At 41.1% G+C, this 26583-nt stretch overlaps 1 protein-coding gene across 3 annotated transcripts; it reads left to right on the top strand.

Annotated features, from left to right (window-relative positions):
* The first annotated feature begins 138 nt into the window (after positions 1–138).
* xxylt1 (xyloside xylosyltransferase 1) lies at positions 139–23274 on the top strand. Of its 3 annotated transcripts, XR_008413715.1 has the most exons (10): positions 139–309; positions 481–538; positions 1045–1646; positions 3326–3473; positions 7207–7339; positions 10504–11916; positions 12217–12289; positions 14832–14986; positions 20055–20163; positions 21693–23274. XR_008413715.1 is itself a non-coding variant. In XM_053854569.1 (6 exons), the coding sequence occupies exons 3-6, from the start codon at positions 1131–1133 to the stop codon at positions 10898–10900; spliced, it is 1194 nt and encodes a 397-aa protein (XP_053710544.1). In that variant the 5' UTR covers positions 139–309; positions 481–538; positions 1045–1130; the 3' UTR covers positions 10901–12109. The 3 variants fall into 3 exon arrangements, 2 of the variants coding, with proteins under 2 accessions (XP_053710544.1, XP_053710545.1); XM_053854569.1 differs by lacking the exons at positions 12217–12289; positions 14832–14986; positions 20055–20163; positions 21693–23274 and having other exon boundaries at positions 10504–12109; XM_053854570.1 differs by lacking the exons at positions 12217–12289; positions 14832–14986; positions 20055–20163; positions 21693–23274 and having other exon boundaries at positions 139–316; positions 10504–12109.
* The last annotated feature ends 3309 nt before the right edge of the window (positions 23275–26583 follow it).

Here is a 26583-nt window from a genome sequence, read left to right as displayed (position 1 = left end):
GAATTAATTTATATTTTTTTTACACACACACGTATACATATACGTTTTTATGTATAGTTAGATAGATGTGTCCTTTCGTTGGTAATCGGATTTCCAACAGACCTTAAACGCACCCTGACGTGGCAGTGGAGAGGGCGTGGCCTTTCTGTAGCTCGGTCGCTAGCTTCGACTTTCTCATTTTTCTTGTCAACCAAGTATAATAACTTCACACTTAATGGAACTTCAATTAGATACACGTGAACACAACCGACTGTAATCACTTCATAATTTAACTGCGTCGTGTATGGACTTATACCCGTCATGGAGGAGGTGAGAGGTGATTTAATGCTAACCTAATAGCATCCTGTTGGCAGCTCGTTGGCTTTAACGGGTTTTATAAAGAATATTCCATCTACTATTGCCCTTTTTTCGAATGCAATACAACGTGTTGCAACTGTTGAAGCCGTCTCTGCTTTAACGGCGCATGTTTCGACTTTGCAGCTGCAGAACCAGTTTGTTCGGATGAAGCCGCAGGGGGATGCAACCTGAAATCAATCACGTGAGTCTGCTGTCTGTCCAAAGATCTTAAAGTACTTTCATAGTGGCGTTTTAATCTGGACTTACCACTTGAATTGGTCCTGATATTTTTCAACATTCACTGTAATTGTCGGAGCTATGAATTATAAATTAACATCGGTGGCGTAAGAATCAATGTAGCATTGTTATATTTTGACTTTATATTTTTTTGTAATGGCTGTGTAATATATAGGAAAAGACACATTAGGAACCTCATCTTTGTAAATATAATATTTATTCGATTTTTTTCTTTTTGTCATAAGTGAGCAGACATTTTGTTTATAAAGTTAAATGTGAGTACTGTATTTTCAAGTTACGAAAAAAAAGAAGCTTGACAGACATTTGAAAAATAAACTTTTATTTTCCATATGAAACTATTCCTTCCAACAAATTTATTGAAAAACAAAAATATGTTTTAGTGAATTATGAATTATAAATAAATTCAGAAATAGAAATGAGTAATGGCTGATGGGTTCTTCTTTTCTACAGATCTACTTTGGTATCCAGTGAGCTGCAGGATGAAGTGACCCCAGAATCTGATGGCGCCTCCACTTTTTTGACATGAAAATGCAGACATGGATGTCCTGAGGCTGGTCTATAGAATGATGGGCCGGATCAGTACTTTCCGATCCTATCAGTTTGTTCTCCTCCTCGCAGCGGCGCTTGCCGTTGTAGCGTTTTACTACTTTGGATCGGAAAAGCATAACTTCTCCAGTACCACAAAGAGGATCAAGCAGACACAAGCGAACCACAACACCAACAGAAATGATGCTGATTTGACTATAGACACAGTGTTTTCCCACCTGGAGGAAGAGAGAGGTGGTGCTGGAGAACAGGACGGATTGGTGACTAGAAAACAAAATGATGAGGCAGTTGACCAACGATATCATCTACTTATGATGTTCACCAAAGTCGACAAAAATCGGAGTCTGCAGGACAAGTTCAGGGTGGCCATGTTGTCCTTGGTGAAGCACGGACGCTTTCTGCATGGAGAAGTCCTGGCCCTTCATTTTGTGAGTGACCCTGCCAGCAAAGAAATGGGAGAGAAGATGCTGCAGGAATTGCTGGTAGATGCAACTTTCAAGTATGAGGTATGAGAGGTCACCGTTTCAATCATGAACACAACTATTATCAAGCTGTAGACGTTTGATGTGACCTCCGAGTTGAAGACCCCTGTAGGTCTTCAACTCGGAGGTCACAATAGAACTTGGATTTAAGGCAAAAGAGGAGGCATTCAGTCTGTTATAAATTTGTTAGGTAATACCATTACACCACAAGGGGGCAGTGGTGGTATTTCATACGCATAGTTCTGTGCTCTCAAGTTAGTTCCGGTCACTTTAACTGACAGTCAATGAAGATGTATTTATATTGAACTAAATGTTAAGATCCAAATGGTCCCGATGCATAAATGTTAACTTGTTTTTGAAGGCTGTTATGGCTAAATGTCCTGGTGCTGCATTACCCAAAAACATCACTCATCATTTTTCTTATCCTGATTCCATTGGTGGGCAGTTTTATTTGATTCATCAGCAACTTTGCTCGTGGCTTGTCATATCTGTATTTTGGTGAGTGAGTTCATACGTTTGCGTGTGCGTTTCTGGGTTTTGTTTTGGGGCAGTTTTTGGTTATCTGCCATGTTGCTAAAGGGCTGTCAGGTGTCAGAGTTCTTGCTGGTTTGGTTCCTGATAAATGACGCTTGTCTTCACAAGCATCAATGACTTTCTTTCTTTGACTGACCAAAACAATTCCAGCACCAAACCAGCACACATGAGAGAAGCTCCATATGGTGGTCTGAAGTCATCCAATGATGTATAAATCAAACAGGAAGATCAAGTCAACAGAACCACATAACAAACGTATATTTTTGGTTCTTGGCATCAAGACTTCTGATGCCCTGAATGTTTGAATGCATATAGAAATATACAGCTGAGTTTCATGTGATGTCGAGCTGTAGTTGCAGAGATGAGTCTTTGGGTTACATTCATACAACCAGTCTGTGAATTCTGGACTTGAGGCACATTCGATAAACACATTCCAAGTTTATTGTCATTGATAAACAGTTAACATGACCATTAACACGTCCACAGGTGATTTAGTCATTCAACTTTACATAGTCGAATGGTCATCCATAACGGTTAGTTAACCAATGGGTTGACCAACACGGCGACATGTCTGATCGTTGTCTTGTGAACAGTAATTTACAGTGTAAACACTAGAATACTGTTGAATGTTGTATTGAAATTTAACATTTTATTTGCTTTAATTGTGGTTTGAAATGTGCGATCAGCAAAAGCATATTTTCGAGGCACCACGTGTTAAGATTTCATTGAAAACACCCCTGTGCAGAAGACATTGAAAGGTTGTTTACGGAACATGTCATTTAATGTGCTATTATTCTCAGCCCCACTGAATTAGTGTTCTGTTTTTTTCAGTTTGGCCCAAAGACTCTACTGCCTTGACTCCCAAATGGAGCGGGGCTCGTCATGCACACTATTATCTTGTTGACTCCATTGCCTTTCCCCCCCTGGCACTCTCCTTCCATTAAGTGTTGAGCACATAAAGAGGATGGAGTGGCACAGCTACACATGAAGTCCGAATGAGAACAGCCTCTTCACACATGCAGTGATCTTTGTGGTTGAGCTAGCTAACTTAAAGGTTACCCGAGGATGAAAGCAAGGCGTAGCACGTAGCCAAGGATGCTCTTGCAGCCACAAGAGAGGTTGTGCAACATGTCCCTCTGACCATTCTCCTCATCGTCATCTCCGTGCAGGTCTTGTTCCATGATGTGGCCACGCTGACGCAGAAGCTCTTCCCCATCGTGGAGGCTATGCAGAAACACTTCAGTGCTGGATCCGGAGCTTATTACAGCGACTCCATCTTCTTCCTGTCGGTGGCCATGCATCACATCATGCCGAAAAGTGAGAACAGCTTGCTTTTTGCACATTTGTCTGAGGCTTATTTAAATAATGATCGAGGCCGGTTTAAAATCGCTTCGACTGTCGGGAGCGTCAGATTTAATCACATTTAAGGGTGAATGCTTAAACAGCCATTTTAGAGCAGCTGCGTTGCCACCTCACTATTTTATTTAAGGTTGTTGCGCAACCAGTTATCAACAACAGGCTTCTGCCTAAGTAATAAGTTTTGATAAGAACTGAAGAAAACCATGTTCAACTGATCTGATGCAGATTAGAAATGACTCCCACCCGTTGATATGAAAGCAAGGTAATGAATTCATTTCCATTTTGTCTTGTGTGTATTTCAGTTGAGAAACTGCCCAAATGGACTCAAAGTGATCATGATTTGTAACTAGTGAAGACCAGAAACGGACTTAGTATTGAACACTACATCAGGTTGATTTAGTCCAGGAATAAGAAACACTGAAATTGCATACATTAAAAGCATTATATTATGGTCTTTTTAAAAACGAATATTTACTTAGAGGTCTCATCTGTCATGCATTATCAGTACGTTCATAAGACACTGTAATGCATTTACATGGTTTTATGGAGTTTGTTATGAATGTTCATAGTCATGTCTGGTCACTTATGACAAGGCTTCTGAAATATCATAAGTAGTGGATTTAACTTAATATAGTCATAAAGACTCAAGAGCCCTTAACCCTAAACCTGAATCTAATCAACCAGTATAATATTATGAGAAATAAGACAACACTGTTCTTTAAAATTTTGCACCTTATAATGGGTAAACCTTGTTATCAGTTGTCATGCATTCATGACATCTTCTTATACATGCTATGACATCTTTGGAATGTAGTAATAATCCATTGTATATGAGAACTATTCATAAAGTGTAACCTATTTTTCGAATCCCAAAAGTGTACCTCACTTGAATATTTAGAATTGGTTTTGCTTAAGCAAATGGAGACTTCAATAAACTCCCTCTATATTTTATACTTAGTGTACGTTATAGTCTCCTGATTTAACTCATTCAAACTTGACACAGATATTCTGTGTTTCTGTACAAACCCGTGGTCAAGCTCTATTATAAGTTATTCAGATCCACCTCTTTGCAAAGCCAGTGCACAGCTGGAATCAGCAGCAGGTACCGACACGTGAGGTCCCGGATTTAGAAAAGGAAGGAAGCTCTTTTGCCCACGTCAGTATTCTATGTGTTGGTGTTGATTCAGTCCAGTTGGGTGGACGTACTTCATGAAGTGTCATGCTTGAACTAGCTCCCGTTAAAGTACAAATCCTCATGGCTTAAAAGAAACTAAAGATCTCAGCCCATCCCTCCCAAATTAAAAGGCTAAAAAAAAGAAAGCTAAGTGTATGGTGTTGTGGTTTTATATTTTGAATAGTTTTTAATATTTTTATAAAGAAATTCTCACCACAGCTTCTTATCTGAGCATGTGTGTCTATCTCCGGTGTGTGTCATGTTGTGCACATGAAATGCTCATCGATCACTCACATGTGCCAACGGTCTGCCGGGGTGCAAGGGATGACACATTTCTATATAAAGATGGCATTTATTTACAAAGGGCACTGCACTGTCATCAATGCGAAGGGGGGGAGTGCCATAGCAACACCTTCATCCATTCACATTTCCACCGTTCTTCCTAAAAGTGATGGCCACGTTCAGAATTTGTATTCATTTACTTGGCAACGCCCCCATTTTTGTTCCTCACAACGGTTGTGTTGCTGATGTTGCATAATTGAGATGGAAGACTCTTTCTTTCACAGTTCTACCGACTGTTTTCTTCTCAGTCTATTTTGTCCCCCCGTTTCTGACTTCCTATATCGGCGTTCTGGTAGGAGCTATGTGGGTTTGGTCACTTATTATTATTAGATAATACATTTTTGCACTGATGGGAATACAAAAGTACCCAATTCATGATGATGATGTTGTCGTCGTCGCTGTCCTTGAACACAAGTTGTTCCATGTTTCCGTCGTCCGCTGAGGATTAAACATGATGAGGCTAGAGTTTCTGTTATGCAGGCTGCACTTTAATTTTCCACACAAACTCATTGTATCCTTCTGAGATTACTCATGTTTGGCACAGCTGGTTTACTTATTTATTTATTTTCCCTCCGGTCCCTTAGTATATTGATGGACAACGTGACACTTGAAATGGTGGGACAAGCTTCAGCTTTTCAAGAGCTTTATTTTTTTTAAAACAAAATTAGAGGTGGATTGCGTCCCAGTAGGTTATAATGGAGTCATGCCAAAATCTGCTCGCTGAGGCAAAGCAAACATTCTTAAAACAAATGATGCTACAGCTGTAAAGGCAGACTTTATTTCAAGCCTGACATTGCCTAGTATTATGTAATGAAACTTTGATACTTCAGCTTTGAGATCTATTACAAAATAGTCATAAAATTCCCCAGACTTTATAAACAGATGTAGAATGTGATTTTGTTTTTTGTTTTTCAGTGAGAGTTGTAGAGCTTTAATATTCTATTTCTTGTGCTAGTGGTTGTTTACAAGTAGCAGACGTGAAATCGGCTTGTTGCGCATCTCTTCACCTAAAAAAATGAGCCCCTCATGTGTGAGCCGGCAGCTACGGCACAAACAAATTGGTTATAAGTGATCCCATCAGGGCATATATGAGGGTCGTAATAAGATTGACCTACTTTCCTCCAGAAAAAAAAGCATGTATTCTGTTTCTTCCTCACAATATATATATGTGCAGTCAAGGTGACCCTGTCCTCCTGGGGGAGCTCCCTGCCGGTGTAATGATATTATTTTCCCCTAAACATTCTATACTCTGACTGTTTCATGGCTGCTATTGTGTTCTTTGCTCTGAGAAAACCCTTAATCGCGTCACATCCACACGTCTGAGGTCGGGATTTTCAACTGACTGAACTTATTGATGTATTTCATTGTAATTTTGAGCCAACTAAATGACTTAACAGTACGAGGCAAATACGGGAGTAATCTTCATTCCTTCATCATGATTATTGACAGTCTTGATTTTTTATGGTTGAACTTCTGCTTGGTTCATTCATGTTTTTGGTGCTCAGAACATCTTTTCACTTGTGGGTACACTTTGGTGTAACAATTAGAGCTTCTCTTCCTGTGACTCATCCTCTCCCTGTTGGCTCAGAACATACCCAACAGTCCACTTCAATTGTGCTACTGAGCCCCTCTTTGCTGGAGAGCTTGTGAATTGTTGCAGGAAGTCCGCTTGTTGAAGCGGCACAGAAACAGGTTGTTGCTCTTCAGATCAATGTTCTCTCCCATTCCACATTTCAACAAGCTTGTTTTGCATTGAATCCCCTGCAGAGCATGGAAGTTGGACAACTACATAGATAGTTGCAAATCCACATTGAGGTTTTTAATCTTAGCGGATGAATTAAATCTGTTTCCCAATATCCCTAAAGGCGTGTGGTTTTTCTTTTGCTTGTTTCTGATTGATTCCCATTTTGATTCGCTATTTTTGTGCATGTGCTCTGCAGGTCTTGTTGGACACATAGTCTTTAAGGACTCAAAAGTCATTATGCTGTCAGATATGAATTAGAAATATTCTGAGAATCGGCCTGATCGCTCTGTTGCTGTCAGAAATGTTTCTCAGGAACTCATTGAACCTTTTTGAGTGGATGAATTAATTCCTCTTAATTGTCGCTTTTAGGGTTTTGAAAAATCCCTGTTCTGACTTGTATTCAAATTTCATTGTCTTGTGTTTCCTCTCAGGTATAACTCGGATCGTGCAGGTGGATTTAGACCTGAAATACAGGACCAACATCAAACACCTCTTCCAAGAATTTGACCACTTCACTCCAGGCGCTGTCATCGGCATTGCCAGAGAGATGCAGCCTGTTTACAGGTGAGCTGAGTTGTAGCATTGTCTCTAGTTGTTATTTGAGGATGATAGAAATATGTCATAAAATAACTTTTAAGCGCTTCAGAGAACAGATTGGAGGGGAGAAAAGATGAAGGGGTAAAAATAAACTTCTTTGATATACATTGGAAATGAATGAACAGACTAGTTTGATCTATTCTTTCTGTTAAATGTTGACATTTAAAACAGTCACACTTGTTGAAGGCAGACAGCTCTCTTGACCTCCTGGCGGTAGCAGCGCATTTCTCTCACCAGAGTGCATCGTGTTCCCAACATAATTATGATGCATCTCCACTGTTATTTGTCAAAGATTCAGGTCACATGCAGAAAATCTATGCTGGCAAGTCTGCAAAGAGTATTGAAGAAAAGTAGTATCATTATAGTGCTAAAATGTCCCCTGCTGGCTATTCTGGAGTGAGCACGTAGTCAGGTGGTTTCTTTCAGCGGCACCAAATGTGATATTCTTTCAATAATTTTGTCATAGATTCACGTTTATTTCAGTCAGAAACGGAAAGCCAACTGTGCCTGTCTTGTTAAATTGCAAGGACTTGGTATTCCTTGTTGTGTTTTGAAGGAGGAGGGCTGCATTTGTTTTAAAAATACTGTGTAATGTCTCCTCTGTGTCATTGTAATGCTGCTGGCCACTCTGGTGCTTGTTGTTGTTCTGGCTTCCTGACACTTGGTTTTCACTGCTGGCACCGGTGTGTCGAATCAAATCTGTCGTCACCGATTCTCAGTGTTTCTCTGGTCAGCACTGGACAGGAAGAGATCTCAAAAACAGTCCCTTTGTAATCGGAACCATCAGCGCAGTGAAATAAACCTGTTGGTCGAAATTGTTAGAGTAAAAGTATTGTCTCTTGTTCTTGGGTACTTATTTTACTTCATCAGCCCAGGAGTTTTAGCCACATTCCTGAAACAGATTTGTTTTCCCCTTTGCTCTATAAAGGAAATTTGAAAGTGCTGACAGCGTTTTTTTTTGCGTCACTCCAACTTGTGATCAGGCAGAGTCGAGAGGGTTTCTCCTGTTCTCCTGCTGTTATTTAAGAATATCGACATTGATATTTGCTTCAAACTGGATCTCAGCAGGTGAATTTTTACAACTACGACAACCATCTCAAGCATCCAGTGTTGGAGCTTTTGGATGGTGGTCTCTAAGGTCTCGGATCCCTTGATGCTCTACGGCGTAAGAGAGAAGCCCTCTGCCCTAAAATCTTTGTTCTTGAAAAACCATTCCAAAGTTTGGATTTACAAAATGCCCGTAATTCACTCTTCCAAATCCAATGAATTTTTACATTCCTGCAAGTGACTGATCTGGAAGAAAAGAGGAAGGTCCTGCATATTTACATCGATAAAAGGCTGTCCTTAGTCAGAGTGTCACAGTTGTGTGACCCAACTTGAACGCTTTAAAAATGATTGTACAACTGTGTGATTCATAGTTACATAGTTGGGTTGTTACTCTCGGCAGTGAGAGGCAAACCATGGCTGGTGATGGAATGAGGATAATTGAATAATGGATTGAAACAAGGGGTGATGGATTGAATAATATTTTTAATCATGCGACAACCATGTTAGAATAATGGCTAATAAGCTGTAATTAAAGTTGGGAGAATTTGTCGAGCCGTCATCATCGTATTCTCAAGGGTGTGTTTACTTGTTTTTGTCGCCCTGGTGGTAATGAACCAGAGCTTTCACACTATTCTCAGTGTTCCGTGACTCCAGACTGCCCTGTGCTGCTGTGTTATGCAGCCAATAAAACCAGGACACTGTTGTTTGATCTCTTGGTTCAAAATGTTCTGGTCACCTGTTGATTTTTTTTTTTTATCCTTTCAAATGGGCAGGGGCTCCTTCACCTGCAACGTTGTCCTTTTTCAGATGTCTTCATGTCCATTGTCGTGATTAGGGCAGTTTGCTCCACTCAGGCTCCTATTTATTTTCCGTGTTCTTTCAATGGCCCTGATCTTTGCCAACGTGACTCAGAGCACGAAGACCCAGAGTCTTTTAAAATCGACAAGTGCTCCGCTGCTCCTGCGGTTTTCCAAATCCCAAGCCAGCGGATTGAAATGGTTCCGGATGAGCTCCAGCTGCTGAGTGCTGAACGTGATATCAAAGCTTCCATGAGAAACAAACATGCTCCCGGTGGATTTGTTTCATTTCCACTGAAAAAACAACAAGTACATTTCCAGTCCCTCACTGTTTCAAAATAGTCATTTGAATAAATCGAGCAAAACATTACTATATTTTTTACTTATTCATATTTACTTTGATAAAGATGCTTCATTTTCATAGGTGTCTTTAAATTTGCAGCATTTACTTTCCACCATTTTTTCCCCTTTTTGTTCAGCCTTAAAACACTCTAATACAATCTGATGGCTGCTTTCTCTGTCTTTCACCAAGATTCACCAACAGCCTGCTGAGTTGGCGCTAACCTCTGGCAAAGCTTCTTTCTTAAAACAAATGGTCCACTATTTTCCTGTCAGCCACTGTTTTCACTTATTTTCAGTTAGACAAGAGGTTCTGCTTTGTATTCAAAACATGCAACAGACCAACTGCATCCAGTGTTTGACATTCCCTCTAAGTAGGAGGGCTGATGATGGAGTTGTTTTCTTAAATTCAAGTGTTTGTGTAACGCAGCCCAAGAGGCAACGTCAGGGCTGTGGGGCCACACAGGCCTGGGACTTTTAATTATATTTTGCACCAAACCTGTCCCTGAAGCACTGCAGTTTAGCACTTGCTAGCTCTGTTTTACCAATTGTGAAGTTGCAGGGAGTAGAGGTTGTATTTGGGGTCATACAGAGGGATGGATAATGATTAAAAGAGGCGGGGAGGAGACGGATGGAGACGACTGTCAGGTGTGATCTGTGACTGGAGAGTGGCTGCGAGGGTGAAAGGGAAGCTCGATGGTGGTTTAAAACACGTTGGAAACAGTTTAGAAAGGTTTGGAGACACACTTAGGGAGGCCAGACTGAGATGGTTTAGACACGAGGGGAGGAGATGTTAGGAGTGGAAATACAGGGCGAGTAAGTAGCAGTAGGATGCAAATAACAGATAATGGTGGAGGAGACTGACTTGCATGACCGAAAGACAAGGAAGGAGAAGTTTACAAATTCGTTCAACTTTGTTTGTTAATGTATTCTCTTCCTCACACACAGACACACATTCTGGCAGTACCGTAAGGAAAACCCTCAGAGCAAAGTGGGGGACCCTCCTCCTGAGGGCCAGCCCGGCTTCAACAGTGGGGTTATGTTGCTGGACTTGGGTGCAATGAGGGCATCGGCTCTCTACAATGAGCTTCTCAAGCCGAGCAACGTGGCCAAACTGGCCGACCAGTACCGCTTCCGGGGCCACCTTGGGGACCAGGACTTCTTCACCATGATTGGCATGGAGCACCCCGAGTTGTTTTACTCTCTTGCGTGCGGGTGGAACCGACAGCTTTGCACCTGGTGGAGGGACCACGGCTACGGGGACGTTTTCCAGTTGTATTACAGGTGTGACGGACCTGTTTACGTCTACCACGGGAACTGTAACAGCCAGATACCGGACGATTGATGGACACAACCAAATAAATTAATAATGGCTACTTTTGCATCTTCCAGTGGCCTAAAAAGTGAATAATTGTATTTCACATTTCCAAAAGAGAGAACCAAGCTTTGGATTGATCAAATTGTTTGATTTGCGGATCATGTTTTGCACTTTGTAGTGCGTTTAGAGTTTTGCTGGATGATGCTTTTCCATGGCTGCTACTCAAAAAGAAGCGGAAGGATATTCTTGTGTTGTGGCTCCGCCTGATGTTCAGGAGGGCTTTATGATGATGGACTAAGAAGATTTAAGTTACCATTCTTTCAGTGTTTATTGCTACTAGAAGGGAAGAAGTTTGTATACGTTTATATACTGTTTACAAAAACGTGTGCCGTCAGGTGCTTGAGTCAGTAGTGTGACACACTCGGAATGGTTTAAGGCTGTTTTTGTCTGTCATCATCCCACACACTGCTTATCAAACTGCCGATATTTTGGTTCCTGCTTCCTAAAATTAAATCCACATTTCCATTTTCTCCCAGATTAGATCAACCTATTTGCCACTTGTTGCTTTCCCTCTGTCCGTCGATCGTCTGATGTCAAGCAGCCTTTTTTGAAGCGATGACTTTCCATTAGCGTGACGTTGACCAACTGACCTACTTTTGCTCTCTCTGGCTCTGTGGACTGACAGACGCAGAGAAAAATCAACACTCAATATTTATCAGCCAGGAAGCGCCAAAGCAGCAACCCAAGGGCCAGAACAATCCATGCAGTCATAACAATGCTGCTCGAGTGGAAGTGCGGATAAAATACAAAACAATTTTGATGAGCCATGTCAGTGACGGGGTTCGCTCCAGAATGTCTGTTTAAAAACCACGGTGGCACTTTATTTAAACCAAATATGGACCTTTGTTTTTCATCTGTGTTTATTTGTCAGTAGAGAGGCATCACATGAATGATGAGTTTGTTTCCAAAGCAGAGGGACATCCATGCTGTCGAGGATGCAGTTCTGACGGAAACTTGAAAGGCTTGATCTGAGGTTAGGAAAGGTGGGTTCTGTGCACTTGTGTCTAGATTACATTTGAAATATCGAAGGATCTTATTTCTGATGAATTTAACTATGATCTTCACAGACTGATTTGTTTTTTTTTAAACCACTATGGATGTCATGTGCTTTTTAACTTTTTACGGCTGTATTTAAACCACTGCAGAGCAAACATTCTTCATGTTACTGTCACTTTCTGTGAAGAGTGGATTCATCAAAATGAGTTTAATAAATGCTTTCTTAACATCTGTGTTTTTTTTCTTCATTTTAACACTTGTGGTTTTCTGTAAAAATCTGTTTTTAGGTGAACTGGAAGAGAAGGAAAGAGGTTTTTTTCCCAGAAACTGTCTACTTCAGTGATCTGATGGATTTATCAGGTAGTGACAGAATATTTTGCTGATGTAACCCAGATCTGCCTCTCAAACACGCAAACACACCTCGCTGGGAAGAATGGAGCATCACTCTGCTTTCAAACCTAAATGTCTTGACATTCAAAGATGCATGATCTGCAGGGAGATGAAGTTCACCGGGACTCTAATTGATTTGTAGCTGAGCTGCTTTAGTCTCTGGCTATGATGACAAATGTGCTGTGGTGTTGGTGTATTATTTGTTTTTGCCAAGTCAAAATTGACGTCCCACTCCCTCTTCAAAGTCCCACTGTATGCAAATGTGTCTCCAGTTGGACTCATGAATATTAGTCTGGCTTGTAATCGGATAAATAGATGCAGAATAAATGTTGTCACATGTAGTTATAGATAAAACAAAAAAATAAATAAATAAAATAAAAAAATATGATTTATGATTATGTCATTCAGTCGTGTTGGCCAGCTTGATGAAGTGAATCTAAAATGAGAAAAGAAAATTATATTTGCAAAAAATATTAATCTTCCATCACAGTGTGCATACGTCACCATGTGAAGAGTCCATGAAACACACCAACATAAATGTAAAGCTGTTGTCCAAGCTGATGAGAGATGGAATCCTTCCAGTGGAAGTGAGTTGTCTCTGTCGTGGTAGGCTCAGGTTGTTTCAACAAATCGCTCTTCTTGGGATACTCCTTTTGATTCATACCCATTTTTTTACCCAAGAGGCCCCTTGTCTCTTCAAGCTCAGTGATACCAATTGTTGCAAGATAATTCAATTTTGAGGGAGAGCACATCTTGAATACTAAAATGATTCATCTTTTTAGTTGTAATGATGCTGAGAGAACAACTAACATGCCATGAACTGTTTCCCCTTCACTTGAGAGAAGCAAAAATACACCATCATAGTGTCAACATGGCAGTTCCTTCTGAAATGTTTGTCCTTCACAAGAAGCAATGTTCTTATTTTCAGTGCAACTTAGCACTGAAGGTAGCTGAATCACTGCATATCTAATCTGGACCGGCATGAGTCAGTAGTCATAAAGACCTCTTAGTAAGTAATAATTTTTTTTGTCAAATATTTCCCTGTTCAACCCTATAATTGCCCATGACCGTTCACAGTTCACATCTTGTCAGATTTTTGTGTTCACTTTGACCTTATTATTCTGTAACTGCCCATTCAGATTACGAAAGAAAATGAAAAGAAAATAATTGGAGTAGACAATCGATTTTTCACTACAGTTCACACAAAATGCTAGCTTTTATATAACATCTACAGTGAGCACTGATACCATGTTGCTGCTGTCACTTTGGAGTGGTACAAAGTAAGTATGAGATCAGCTGGGTACAGCGGATGCGTCATGAACCGCAGGGGTGGCGTCGCCCAACAGAGAGCAGGCAGCCAGATATATGACCAGACGAGATTGACTGTCTCAAGAGCATATTGCTGTCATTCATATGCGGGATATGTAATAACAAAACCTTCATAGAGACAAGCTGACCCACATTATCTAAAGTACCCTCTCAGTGGATTTGGGTCTCTGTGAGATCCTATTTCAAAGTCGACAGGGAGAAATGTATCTGCCAAGATGTGACATAAATTCAATGTTTACATGTCAGACAGTGAACTTCCTTCAACTGTGTTGTGGCACCTACTCTGAACTGTTGGTAGGTTATTTGACACCAGAAAATGTTTAACCTACTTATCCAGACAAAATAAGTGGTTCCCTCCTGGCTTCTGTTTTCATCCACCTCCGTACAACCTCAGTAAGGAGGCCCAGGCTTTGTCTCCCCAATACCCTCCTGGGGAATTGGTGTGTTTCCACTGGTCTGTCTCTGGTAGTTACCCTTATAAGGAGTGACAATATGAGTCCAACAGTAGCCTTTTTGAAGCCATTTTTTTGGAAAATGTGGACCAAAGAGGAGGTGCAGAAAAAAAGTAGTTTTTTTTTTTTTTTTAATCGAGTTGTGCATCTGAAAGTAACACGCCAGCCACTCATTGTGGTGGATGCTTTACCTTCTTCTCTGAAATTGATGCTGAAGATCTTGAGCTGTATCTACAGGAGCTTTCTCTTGTGACGCCATCGAGGCATGTCTCCAATTCATTTGAATTCAATTTCACACTTATCTAGTCCTCAGCTTCTCAGACAGCATATGGTAATTTCATACTGCATATTTATGCGTAGATGCATAGCCATAGCTCTGAGTCATTAACGTTAACATTTCAATGGAAATATTCCAAGTGATTGTCTGGCAATTCACATTTCTCTCGATCTGCTATCATTCATACTCGTACTGAAATAAGCCACTTGACAAGAGTTTATTTCATTTTCCATCTGATAGAATGCATTGCCTGGTTGTGAGCTTAACTGGTGGTGGAGGAGAACTACATCTAGGTGCCTTGGGTTCCCTTCAAACACCTGGGGTCTGTATTCACAAGTGCTGACTGAAGGCTGAACCCTGGCTGCTTGTTTCTGAGATCGTACTTCATTATTGTGTGGAGTTACCAGCCGGTCTGCTCTAAATATAAATGTCTCCCTATTTTTTTCTTACTCAGCTAAACTCCCCTCAGAACACAGACGGACTCAGCATGATCAGATCTGAGCGCGCTCAAGACAAGAGACGGAAATATCCCGGCGTGTGATGAAGGGCTGAAGTGAGGATGAGCCGTTATATCAGACCATCCTGACAGACAGCGGAGCGCACAAGTAGGTCAGTGTGCTACATGCAACAGGATAGCAGAGCTGACGCGGCAGCTGTGTCACTAAAACGCTGACACACTTCATGACCTGAAGCTCAGAGGTCACATGCTGGAGACCCCTCCATGGGCGCTTCTCGGGGATCTTCCACAGAAGCATACGTTTACTGACAGATGAAAGCGGAACCATTCCCTCATTTAAAATCAACGAATTATTCACTGGAGGCTGCAGAGTGGTGCAAGTGGAGACCTTTTCCAACGTCATGGCTGACAGCAGCTGCTGTGCTGCTGGATTTCACCTGCATTTATTCACAGCCGTGTGCTGCGGCCCAGAACACAAAGAACCTGTACGACTGGTACACTGGTACTGGTGTCTGCCAAGTATGAAGTCCATTTTAAACTGTTCAATCCTACTAGTCCGTCAGATGGGTTTATTTTAACTTATCCTGCTCATCACCAAACTTCTCCGCACGACCTCTCTGATTCAGAAATGACTCATCTTACCCTTCCTAGTGACATCTTTTGAAATTCGGAGGATCTTCTACGCCACTTCTAACTCTGCATCTTGTCTTGTGTCTAGTCTAAACCATGCATCATGGCAGGTCTCACAACTGTCCCAGAAAGTCTCCACTTCCCACATTCTGTTCCACCTTGTCTGCACTCTCTTCTTCACCTCCCGAGATCTCTGTCGATTGTTTTGGACAGTTGAACCCAAGTTGCTGTTCATGTTGTTAGGGACAGAAAATTGTTGAATATGTGTGTATGTGCTTGTATAGCTATCCTTGTGGGGACTAATTCTTGGAAACACACCTACTTGTAAGGACAATTTCATTGTGGGTTCTCACAGGTCTCAATTTGAGGATGAAAACGTCAATATAACACAGCCATTATAAATGGTATAGAGCCCCGGTCAATGTTAGATATTTATTTTGGATGGTTATGGTGAGAGGCTGTGGGAAGCGTCACAGCAATGAAAGGTCTCCACGAGGACTGAGATTCAGGCGTGTGTGTGAGTCATTTTATGGTCCGGTCTGTTGGAGTCTATCTCCTGCTCTGTACAGTAGTTTGCCTACCCATGGTGTGTCTGAATGTTTCATGGGCTGTTGTGCTGGAGGTTACGTTATCATGACGGTATCATGCTCATTTATTATTGTGCATGTTGTTGTCATATGAGTGTATGTACCATGATCACCGTCACCTTCGTCGATCTATCTATCTATCTATCTATCTATCTATCTATCTATCTATCTGTCTGTCTGTCTGTCTGTCTGTCTCTCTCACTATGTCTGTCTGTCTGTCTATCTATCTATCTATCTATCTATCTGTCTGTCTATCTGTCTATCTATCTACCTGTCTGTCTGTCTGTCTATCTATCTATCTATCTATCTATCTATCTATCTATCTATCTCTCTGTCTGTCTGTCTGCCTGTCTGTCTATCTATCTATCTATCTATCTGTCTGTCTGTCTGTCTGTCTCTCTGTCTGTCTATCTATCTGTCTGTCTATCTGTCTGCCTGTCTGTCTCTCTGTCTGTCCGTCCGTCTGTCTGCCTATCTCACTTTGGTCGAGGACTTGGTCTCTGCCCTCTTTGATCTTGACTGGTCCACGGGTAGATGGTCAACACTTCTTCCACCTTGACTCTCACACTATTTTTTGCAGCCTCTAAAATGAACACTAATCTCAGTCACAAATTTAGTGCTTATACATGAGGTACGACAATTTCATAATCACCAAAAGCTGCTTCATGAATTGTTCTTGGTTGGAAACACAAATTGTCTCCATCAGCCCAGTGCACTCACACTAATGGAAAAACCTCAAAATAAACCTCATCCTCACGTGGAAAAGGTGGTTTTTTTCATTTTTTTGGGCAGCAAAAAAAGGAGAATTATTTTTTGACCCACATACGTTCCCAAGCAATGTGCCAGTGCCCCCACTGTTCCAATCTCTCTTCTCCCTCTCGCTTCCAGTTCATTCTCTTTCAAGCGGCCTGCGACGTGAAAAGAGGGAGGTTAATGAAAATTACAGCAAAGCACTTTGGAGAACAGTGTGACAGCAACACGAATTTAATGGCTTTAAAAGTTCTGCCATTTCAACAGCGGTACATCCAGTACCTGTGGCAGTACATTGGAATGAACCCAAATGTGCCTGGGCCTGGTGGCGCTGGTGGCGCAGGAATGTTGTTTTGCCAAACTGATCAGTCAGTGTGATGTTGCAGCCGCAGCAGCAGCTTCCTCACACAGATGATTTAAGTGGGTCAGTAGGACTGGAGTGACTCAGACCAGTCCCTGACCACTTTCACATTTTGACAACAGACGCTGCCCTTGTGCGACTAATGAAAAGCTGCTCACGTTTGCCAGCTGAATTTTGATGAGAGTGATGACGTCTGTGCTCATGTCAGGCTAATTTGGTGTCAGCCTGTCATGTGCCAGTTTTCACGTTTGACTCTCAAGAGTTTCTTTGTACCTGCAGCTGCTGCTGCACCTTCAAGACTGATATTGGATTTTAGAGCCAAGGCTCACACCTGTGTCCCAAAGATGCGCCAGATCACATGTAAGACAAGACGTTTGCCTCGACACCTTAAAATCTTCTCATTTTTTTTACATCGACTTAAGGGATTGTTTTAGATTCATCTGGTACAAATGTCGCCCCTGAGCCTTAGACAACATTAGACAAAATTCACATGTAGTTTTCACTGGTTTTGCCTATATCTGGAGTATAGAACCTAATCCATTCATTATTAAATATTGAATAAAAACAACTTTAAGTTGTATAAATGATGGCCAAATGTTGCAATAAAACATTTTTAGCAGCCAATGATCAATGAACAGTTTAAAATACGGACAGTTCAAAATGAGACAGGTAAAAAGAAAACTTTCATTTTTACACCAGTGGTAGACCGATTTTAGCCTAGAGGTCTATGGACCATTGGATGTCTATTAGACAAAAACAAAGAATGCTCATATATGTGGGGTGCTCTGACAGCAAGGTCACAAGTTCAGTCCCAGTGTGTGGAAACGTGGAGTGTTTCTGTGAGGTGTTTAATCAGAAAAACTTTATTAATCCCGGAGGAAATTTTGTCTGTAACTTAACATGCTCCGTAAACAACAAAAATATAAGTATAAAATGTAAAATATAAAATGCAGAATACAAAATACTCTTTTTAACAGGCGGTGAAGCAAAGAGGAAAAGAACATAAAGACGGACATGGAAGCGGGCTGTTTAATGTGCAAAAAATAAAAACATGGCAAAAAATCTTTCACAATTTTACAGGGATGAATTGTACAGTTTTATTGCCACAGGAAGAAAGGACCTCCTGTGGTGCTCAGTCTTTGAGATGGTTAGCCTCAGTCTATTGATCTGTGTGCTTCTGTGTTGGACCAGGAGCTGATGGAGGGGGTGGGTGATGTTGTTCAGGATGTGCCGCAGTTTCAGGAGAATCCATCTCTTCATAACTGTCTATAAGTTCTCACAATCCTTATGGGGGTTTCCTTCAAAGCAACATTGTCCACTGATGCGTGAGAGGAGTGTCGTCCGAGTCAGAGTGTCTATTTTACTCATGATACCTCCTTCTATATGCTCTAGAAATCTGCTGCTCTTGGATGAAAGTGTTAGCAAACAGGCTGTAAATGAAGTCATTGTGTTTGCCGATGACAGTGCTCTTTGTCGAGCAGTTAGCAGAACCAATCATAATGTATGGAGAATGGAGTGACTTTGGAAAGAGACAACAATTGAATTATAAATAAGTAAGAAACATATGGATAGATTTTTGGTTTATTAGATTAGTTTTTAATTTTAATGGATATATTTGGGTACAATGGTCTTATTATTATTATTTGCAACATTCATGCTTGAGATTAATTCTAACTGAATGAACAATGAAGTTCGCACACTTGCAAGGTAATAATGAATTCTTTGACGTTCACTCAAAATAAAAAGAAACCGTAAAGGCGACAGTAATCATTGTGTCCTTCATCTATTTTAATGCTTCCAAATCAAAACTGTAGATTAACAATCCTCGATTGAAGGAAGGGCTCATTCAGAAACATCTCTGACAAACACTGCACCAAACGTGTCTCTAATGCTTTTTGGAAAAACAATTCTCACCCTCAATGGCTGTCATTGGAACAATGGCCCAGAAATCCCTGGTTTATTTTTTTTATTTTTCAACAACATGCACAGTTGATGTGATGCCAATGTGCTTCTGGGACGCCTCTAAGCCACGTCCCCCTCACTGAGCAGGCTTGTGATTGGCTCACAGTTTCCACACCTGGAATGCTTTTCATCAGGGCACAGGTCCATTTTTCATATATGTATTTTCTTATATAAACTGCACCTTTAAACATGGCGCTAAACATGTGTCATGTTAGGCAAAAGTATATTTTGCATCCGTTATACTGACACACATTCTCTAAATTAGTGACCTATATTCTCACGCCTTCATTACTCACTTCCATCAGTCTTACGTCCCCCGCTGTCTCGCTGCGGCTTGGTGTTCCCTTTTTATCCTCAGCACCTTTTTTTCTTTTTTTCAGAACTTCTTGTGACTTTCAAATTAGACGTTCTCCTTAATGTCAGTAGAAGAAACACATTCTCTCCTTCACATTTGTCAGATGACTCATGGTGGTGCTGATCCACTGCGAACCAGGCGTTCGCTGTGTATGACCAGTATGTTGAGCGTTTCCTCTTCCTCCTCTCCTCCTCATCCTCCTCCTCCATAATGAGTCTCCAGCTCGTAGATCTGTGAAAGGAAAGCTACTGTTGATGTGGATAATGACTCCCGCATATGCTCCACATTATCTTCCGTGACCTTGATAAGGCATGGTACCGTTGCACGTGTACAGCTTCATGACGTCTCAGTCGCAGCACGGGAAAGCGGCGCTACAATAAAGAAAATAAGCTTGAAATGAAATTCATCTAATTGTTGCTAAGACCTAAAAAGTCTGTGGTCCATTCAGACGTTTTTTTTTTTTCTCCCCAGATCTGTTTGAGCTGCAGCCTCGACATAGATTCATCTAAATGGGTCTCTTTTTGTCATATCTGCCACCATTTCCTCACTTTTATTTTTGCTTCTCTTTTTCACAGTGGCTGCTGCGCGGAGGTGGATTGATGTGTCTTTGTGCAGCAGGTGATCCATCCGACCATATCATATCGTCCCACCAGGAGGCCACAGAAGCAGCCATGACACGAGTAGGTGGGTTGATGATCAGACACATCTAGACTGTTTCGCCTGCTGGTCATCTTTGTTCCGGTCCTATAAAAGCCTGCCCGATTAGACTGGGTCCAGCACATCCAAATACGTGTTTGGAAACATTTCGACCCTCCACTTTCCTCTAACGGAGAGAAAAAGAAGAGGCGATGACAATAAAAAGGAGGGGTTCGGGTTCGTATCCAGAGCTCAGCCAGGGAGGAAGTGATTCACTTGCTGGGGTTAAAAAGGATTTCTTGTGTGATGATGCTGGAGGGAGAGAATTTGGAAAAATAAACCATTAAATGTCACTTTCCAGGGGCACCTGGTCAAAGAAATAGAAAAAGAGAGTCAAACTGCTAGGTCAAAAGCCGATCATTAACACATCTTTGGTGACACTGACCTCATGTCCCAACACAAATGAGCAGGGTTGGTAGTGAAGTCATATGACGCCATTATGAAGTCGGAGTGATGACTGTTTTCAGCAGGAATGTGACCACTTATCATGTGATTCTCATTGTAAATGAAGGAAATGTACATACAATCTTCAGAAAACAGTTCCACTCCTTGTTTTTACTGACAGACTGTGAACTCATCTCTATATCAGGCTGGGTCAGAGTGAACATGGCTTTTAGAAGCTGCGGTTCCTCCTGACAACTGCATAGCCAGGGAGCTACACTGGAGGACTTTGACAGCGCTGTGGTGTGTTTTGGACTCCATGGATCAATTTTGTCCCGTAAAAGTTCAATAAGGGACACTTGATTTGCACATACTGTTTGAGATCTTCTCACTACCATGTGGTTCACATACGTGTATCTGAACCACTTCGACAGGTTTAGTTTGCTGCGGTCACAGCTACACGCTCCTGACTGCAAGCTGCAACAGGAAGTTTACTTTTATGCTGACTTTGCAAACCAGAGCTCAGGTGGAATGGGGAAAGCACTGGAAGATGCTATCTTGACTGGAATGTTTGCTCAGATGCTTCTGGTTTTGTTACAGCAGTAGTTTCTTCAGGGAATCTGTGTCAGTCAGTGGACAGATTCGACCTCCCCGTCGGCTGATGGTGTCACTGCGATGGCTTGTGTTTGATGGATGAAGCTGCACTAAGTTTGTCAAAAACATTGACATATCAACTACTGACTTTTTAAAGAAATAGCTCCTTCTGTCTTGCATTTTTGTGGGAACATTTGGAACTGACTCGACTTGGAACTTGCCTCACCACACCATGTTCTTCACAAGTCAAGGATTTGGGTTGTCTCAGAACAAGTTAGAAAAGTTGTCACACTTTTTTTTTTATTATTTAAATACTAAATTGGGTGTAATAACCACCTCAGAAATGCAATCTGGAATGAACCAGAAGGTTCACTTCTCAAAGCTCACTTTTAACAGATGTCGTACAGCAGAATAAATCTGCAGCAGATAATGATGTGAAAAAAAAAATCAGTTCAACAGAAAAGGATATGTTCTTGAATAATGTTTTGCTTGTTACAACGTGTCACCTGGCCAACCAGTCCCTCTGTCTCTTGTCATTCCAGACCCTCCATCCACACCACGCTGGCAGTGTGTGTGAAGGAATTAAATCATCTCATCTCATACTTATATGAGATATTATATCACTTATACTCAAATCAAGCGACTGAAGAGGATCTGTCTTGTTCTCTTGATCAGCATTAGTGCTGCGACTGTTATACAATGTAGGTCAAACTCCTGACGCTGATCTGAGTGTGGGATTTTGACCGTGTTCACACGCTCAGTGTATGTTGAAGGAGAGTCTTTTTTAACTTTGGTAAACAAATACAAGTGCATGAATATTCCAAAGCATGCTGAGCGAGAGAGGAAGAGGGAGAAGAAGCCGCAGCCTGTTGCCCATCTCAAAGAGTTCTGGTTTGAAAACTTTGAAGAGTTTATTTGGGTTTTTCTCCAGACTCCTAGGGAGGAATATTAACCACTTTTGCCAATTATTTTTCATTTACTCCTTTCCAACTTAGCTCCATCTCCATGGTAAACCAATATCTGATCTTATTATTCATGCGTGTGCTGAAAATCACGAATAATATTTTGGACCTGACGGTACATTAACCTTTTATTAGATTTAAATATATGTATAGATAAAAACCTCTGCTAAACTTTGCACCACTTCATCAGGCCTGGCAGTCTCCAGAGATGACTGTGTTCCCATCGCAGTCTGAAAAGGCTCATGCAAACATCTTGAGCATGATTTATTACTCACCAAGCTGAGAAATACTTCTCTTCTGACATCAGTGCATGCTGTGCTATTTGCACAACAGCTTTACCTCAGAAAAATAGCCTGAATAGCAGAATCAAAATGGTCTTCCTCTGAACACTGAGATTTATTAGAAAAGAAGCTGGAGGGGAAAAACTACTCTCACAGGCCCAGGCATATCAACTACAAGCTACAGTTCAGCTTGTGTTTAGCATTCTGATTGTTCCTTAAACTGTGTTGATTCAATTATCCCTGTAGTCAAGTGAGAATTACATTTGTGTCAGCTACTTTTTCTCTTTATTTTGAAGAAAAAATTGTATAAATATAAAAAATTGAATACAGATTTCACTTCAAATTTGCACTTACAAAGTGAACCTTCCAAACCAAAGAGCACAAATCCATATAGTGGGACAATGGCACCATGAATGTCTTGACTGAAATATCACCAGGGGAATCAGTCAGATCTATTTGATCTGTAGTACTTTCTGATACTTATATTACAGTTTACTTCTCTGCTGATACATGTAAAATTAAATGTATTGGTCCAGATGATTTTGGATGCAGCACTTGATGGATGAGACCTGGCAAAGAGAAGCTATTAAATGGACCACTGATTCGGTGGTTTCCTGTTCATATATTCTTGGCCTTCTTCCCATTCTAGCAGGGATTGACATGACATGAATGTATTGTGTCTTGGTCTATATTTCTCAATTCATATGTCATAAAACATGTTGAGACCATCAGGATGTAAGGAGTAATTCCCACCATTCAGGTTCCCCTAAAAACTCTGTGAAGGCCTCCGCAGCTGTCCCTTGTTTGTGCTTCACTACCCTAACGCGATGTGAATGGAGTTCCACGTGCAACCTCTTTTCCTCTGACCCGTCCTTCGACTGCTTTCATGTTAATGAGTCAAATCAGTTAAGGCCTTTCACGCTATTGAATTTAGAGACAGACTGGCTGGCAATTGGTCGATGGTGCCTAAATCCTGATCCACGGCAAGTGAATTACAAAGTGAAAATTGTAAGTTGCAGAGAGAACAGCCACATCCCTTGCTCTTTTGTGAATATCAGCATTGATTTTAACCCGTGAAATAAGAAAAAAGGACGAATATATGAAGCCAATATATATATATATAAATATATATATATATATATATATATATATATATATATATAAATATATATATATATATATATATATATATATATATATATATATATATATATATATATATATATATATATATATATATATATATATATATATATATATATATATATATATATAAATGTCCTTTCAATTCAGTTCATTCAGCAACTCATTCATTGTTGGTATATATATATATATATATATATGAAAAATGGACGACTAACTGGCTATATGAAGCCTGTTTTTATATTATATACACCTTCTTCTGTCGCTTATCCGTGGTCAGGTCTCAGAGGCAGCATTTGGAGCAAGGAAGCCCAAACTTCCCAATCCGCACAAACCTCCTCCAGCTCTTCCCGGGGGATCCCGAGGCATTCCCAGGTTCCCATGTTGTCCTTTCAATTCAGTTCATTCAGCAATTCATTCGTCGTCTGTGTCGTTTGTTTGTAGACAATGAACCAGTGCGGAGATGTCACATGAACATGCAGCCTCTGGCGTCATCCATGTCTCATGGCCACCCGTCTGATGGCCTCTTTCTCTTCTAGTGCGTCATTGGAAGCCAAGGGATGAATGCACATGAATCACAACAGACGTCCCAGCATCACAAAAAGTCCTGACTTCTAGTACAATACCGATGTGCCATTTAGGACATAACATTGCATTCAATACTAGTGCTTTTTTAGGAAAAACAAATCGGTAAAGGTTTCCCGAAATCATCGACTCAAAGGTTTTTCAAGGCTGTTCAGACCAAAGCTAATTGTTTCATTGTAATTCATGTTCCAGTGAGGCACGAAGCCAAGATCTCCAGAAGCAAACGTCTGAAAGCAGAAACAGACTTGTCACGGCTGCACGTGTCACCTCTCAGGCCGGCGCAAGTCTGATAAATGTTTATTCACGTGCTGACTTCTAACCTTGGAGTTATTACCGTCCTCCCGCATCAGAGAAGCAACAACTGTGAGGACAAAACAAACTGGACGTAATGATGGAGGCAGTGTGGTCCAGAGCCGTCGGAAATTGACTTCTTAAATCAGTGCGTCGCAGATGAAACGTGACTTGTCAACAGCGTCGGAGGTAAATAAGCAGCATTGCGAAGATAAAGATAGTCTGTTCTGGTCATTGTGGGATCACGTCTAATTGTGTGGGAAGATGAAGACGCGCATTTATCCTGAAATGGGAGATAAGGGGCTGTAAACAAACTAACTCAAGAGCCTCTTGGTCTGAGCAGTCGCTTAAATTCTTGAAATGCTTTCTTCTCTCTCCATCGTCTCGACTACAGGCCAGCTGCAACTCTCCTGTGCTCCAGCTTTAGATGTTCACGGCACCATATTTGACATATTTGACTGGTGGGTCTCAGTGATGGGCTGGCGAGGCTTCATGAAACAGTGTCCTCATTTTCAGAGGCCCACTAGATGGCACTCTCTGCTGAACAATTTCAATAAAACCTTTCATCTTTTTTTAAAACTGGAGCGCCTCCTGCTGAGCTCTGAACTTGAAGACACTGTTTCACGAAGCCTCACGAGCCCATCACTAGTCGTAGTCTGGCTGTGCTCGTGATGGCCTGATGAGGCTTCATGAGACAATATTTGTAGAGCTCAGAAGGTGGCGCTCTCAATCTAAAAACCGTATAGTTGGTGAAATCTGAAGGTTTTGGAAGATACAGTGTTATGAAGTGGGCACGACAGTGCAAGTCTATGTAAATGAAGATAAAGGTGTTGCTCCTCTGGCCTCCGGCAGTTGAGGTTCTGCTGTGTTGTTTTTTTCGACTTTAGCAAAAGATACTTGGCTTGTTGCATTTCTTCAGTTAAATTACTTATGAAACTTATGGAAACAGAAAGTGTTTGTTGTGAAAGTATATTCATTAGAAATGTATGAATTCACCATAGCTGTATTGTACATGTTTGCCCTGACAACGGAGCAGAATTTCCCATCCAGATTGTCTTGTGTGCACAACTGTCCACTTCAGGACTCCTTCTTTTCCCTCTCATCACTTTGTTATTTTCAAGTCTGGACAAAGGCACAGGCGCCGGACTGTAGAAGTCCGCCGCACTGAACATTTCCAGCTCACGCGGCACGTGCTGACAAACATTGTTGGTCGACGCCGCGGAACAAATGTCTCTGAACCTTTTTCATCTTGTGTGAGTCATTCGTTTTCTATCGAAGGATGACGGCAAGACTGCTATTCAGGTTGAGGGAAGTGAGGTCAAGGGTCATCAAGGTTGACTGAGAAGGAACTGAAAGAAAATTTTTGGATTTCTTCAGGCTCTCACAAAAATAATATAAATAAATACAGTTTTATTTCTGTATACTGTATATATATATATAAATATATAATTTTATTTATTTAGTTATTTGTCACTGTTGTTCAAATGAAAATGAATGGCAACGTTTCAAAAACTTTACCAAAGTTGGTCAAAAAACTTGTGACAAGTCCTTCCAGCAAAGTTAAGTTGAGTATTGAGCTTCCTGTACTTTCTCACAGGGTGTTTCAGTATCAGTTTCAGTGGGCAAAGCTGCATTAAAGTTAAGAACCTTGAGCTTCTTGGAAGGAAGTCCAGATAGATGTGGGGTAAAGATCAAGTTCCTATCATGAAGAAAGACTGCAGTGTGATCAGACCTGTGACGCGACAGTTCAGGATTTGGCTGAAGTGCTGGAAGGGAAATAGAATCCAGTAAAGGAATGCAACAAAGTATGAGTACATTTTGCTCTGTTTCAAGGTGTTCTCCTGTGATATGCTCCCGACAGGCCACAGTGTTCACCCCCATCTCCCGTATAGTTGTGTCAGAAGGCAAGAGAAAAGAAGAAGATTCAGAATTGTGAACTTGTGAATTGTAAACTTTGTATCGGTCGATGTACGAGCATATAGGATCTTCAACCGTCATTTCATTTCAGAACAGTATGTAGCAGTATGTGGTGTTGACCAGGAGCAAAGAGAAGCGAGAAGCTGCAATGAAATCCCTTCTCCTTTACAACCAACCCTGAAGGTTTTTAGCTTTAACACTTATTATGCTCACAAATGGCCGGACGGAGAGCTAATACGTGACCTCCGCCAGGA

The sequence above is a fragment of the Synchiropus splendidus genome, chromosome 1 (assembly GCF_027744825.2).
Source record: "Synchiropus splendidus isolate RoL2022-P1 chromosome 1, RoL_Sspl_1.0, whole genome shotgun sequence".
Taxonomy (NCBI): Eukaryota; Metazoa; Chordata; class Actinopteri; order Syngnathiformes; family Callionymidae; genus Synchiropus; species Synchiropus splendidus.
Note: the sequence above shows the minus strand (reverse complement) of the source record. Positions and strands in the feature narration are given on the sequence as shown.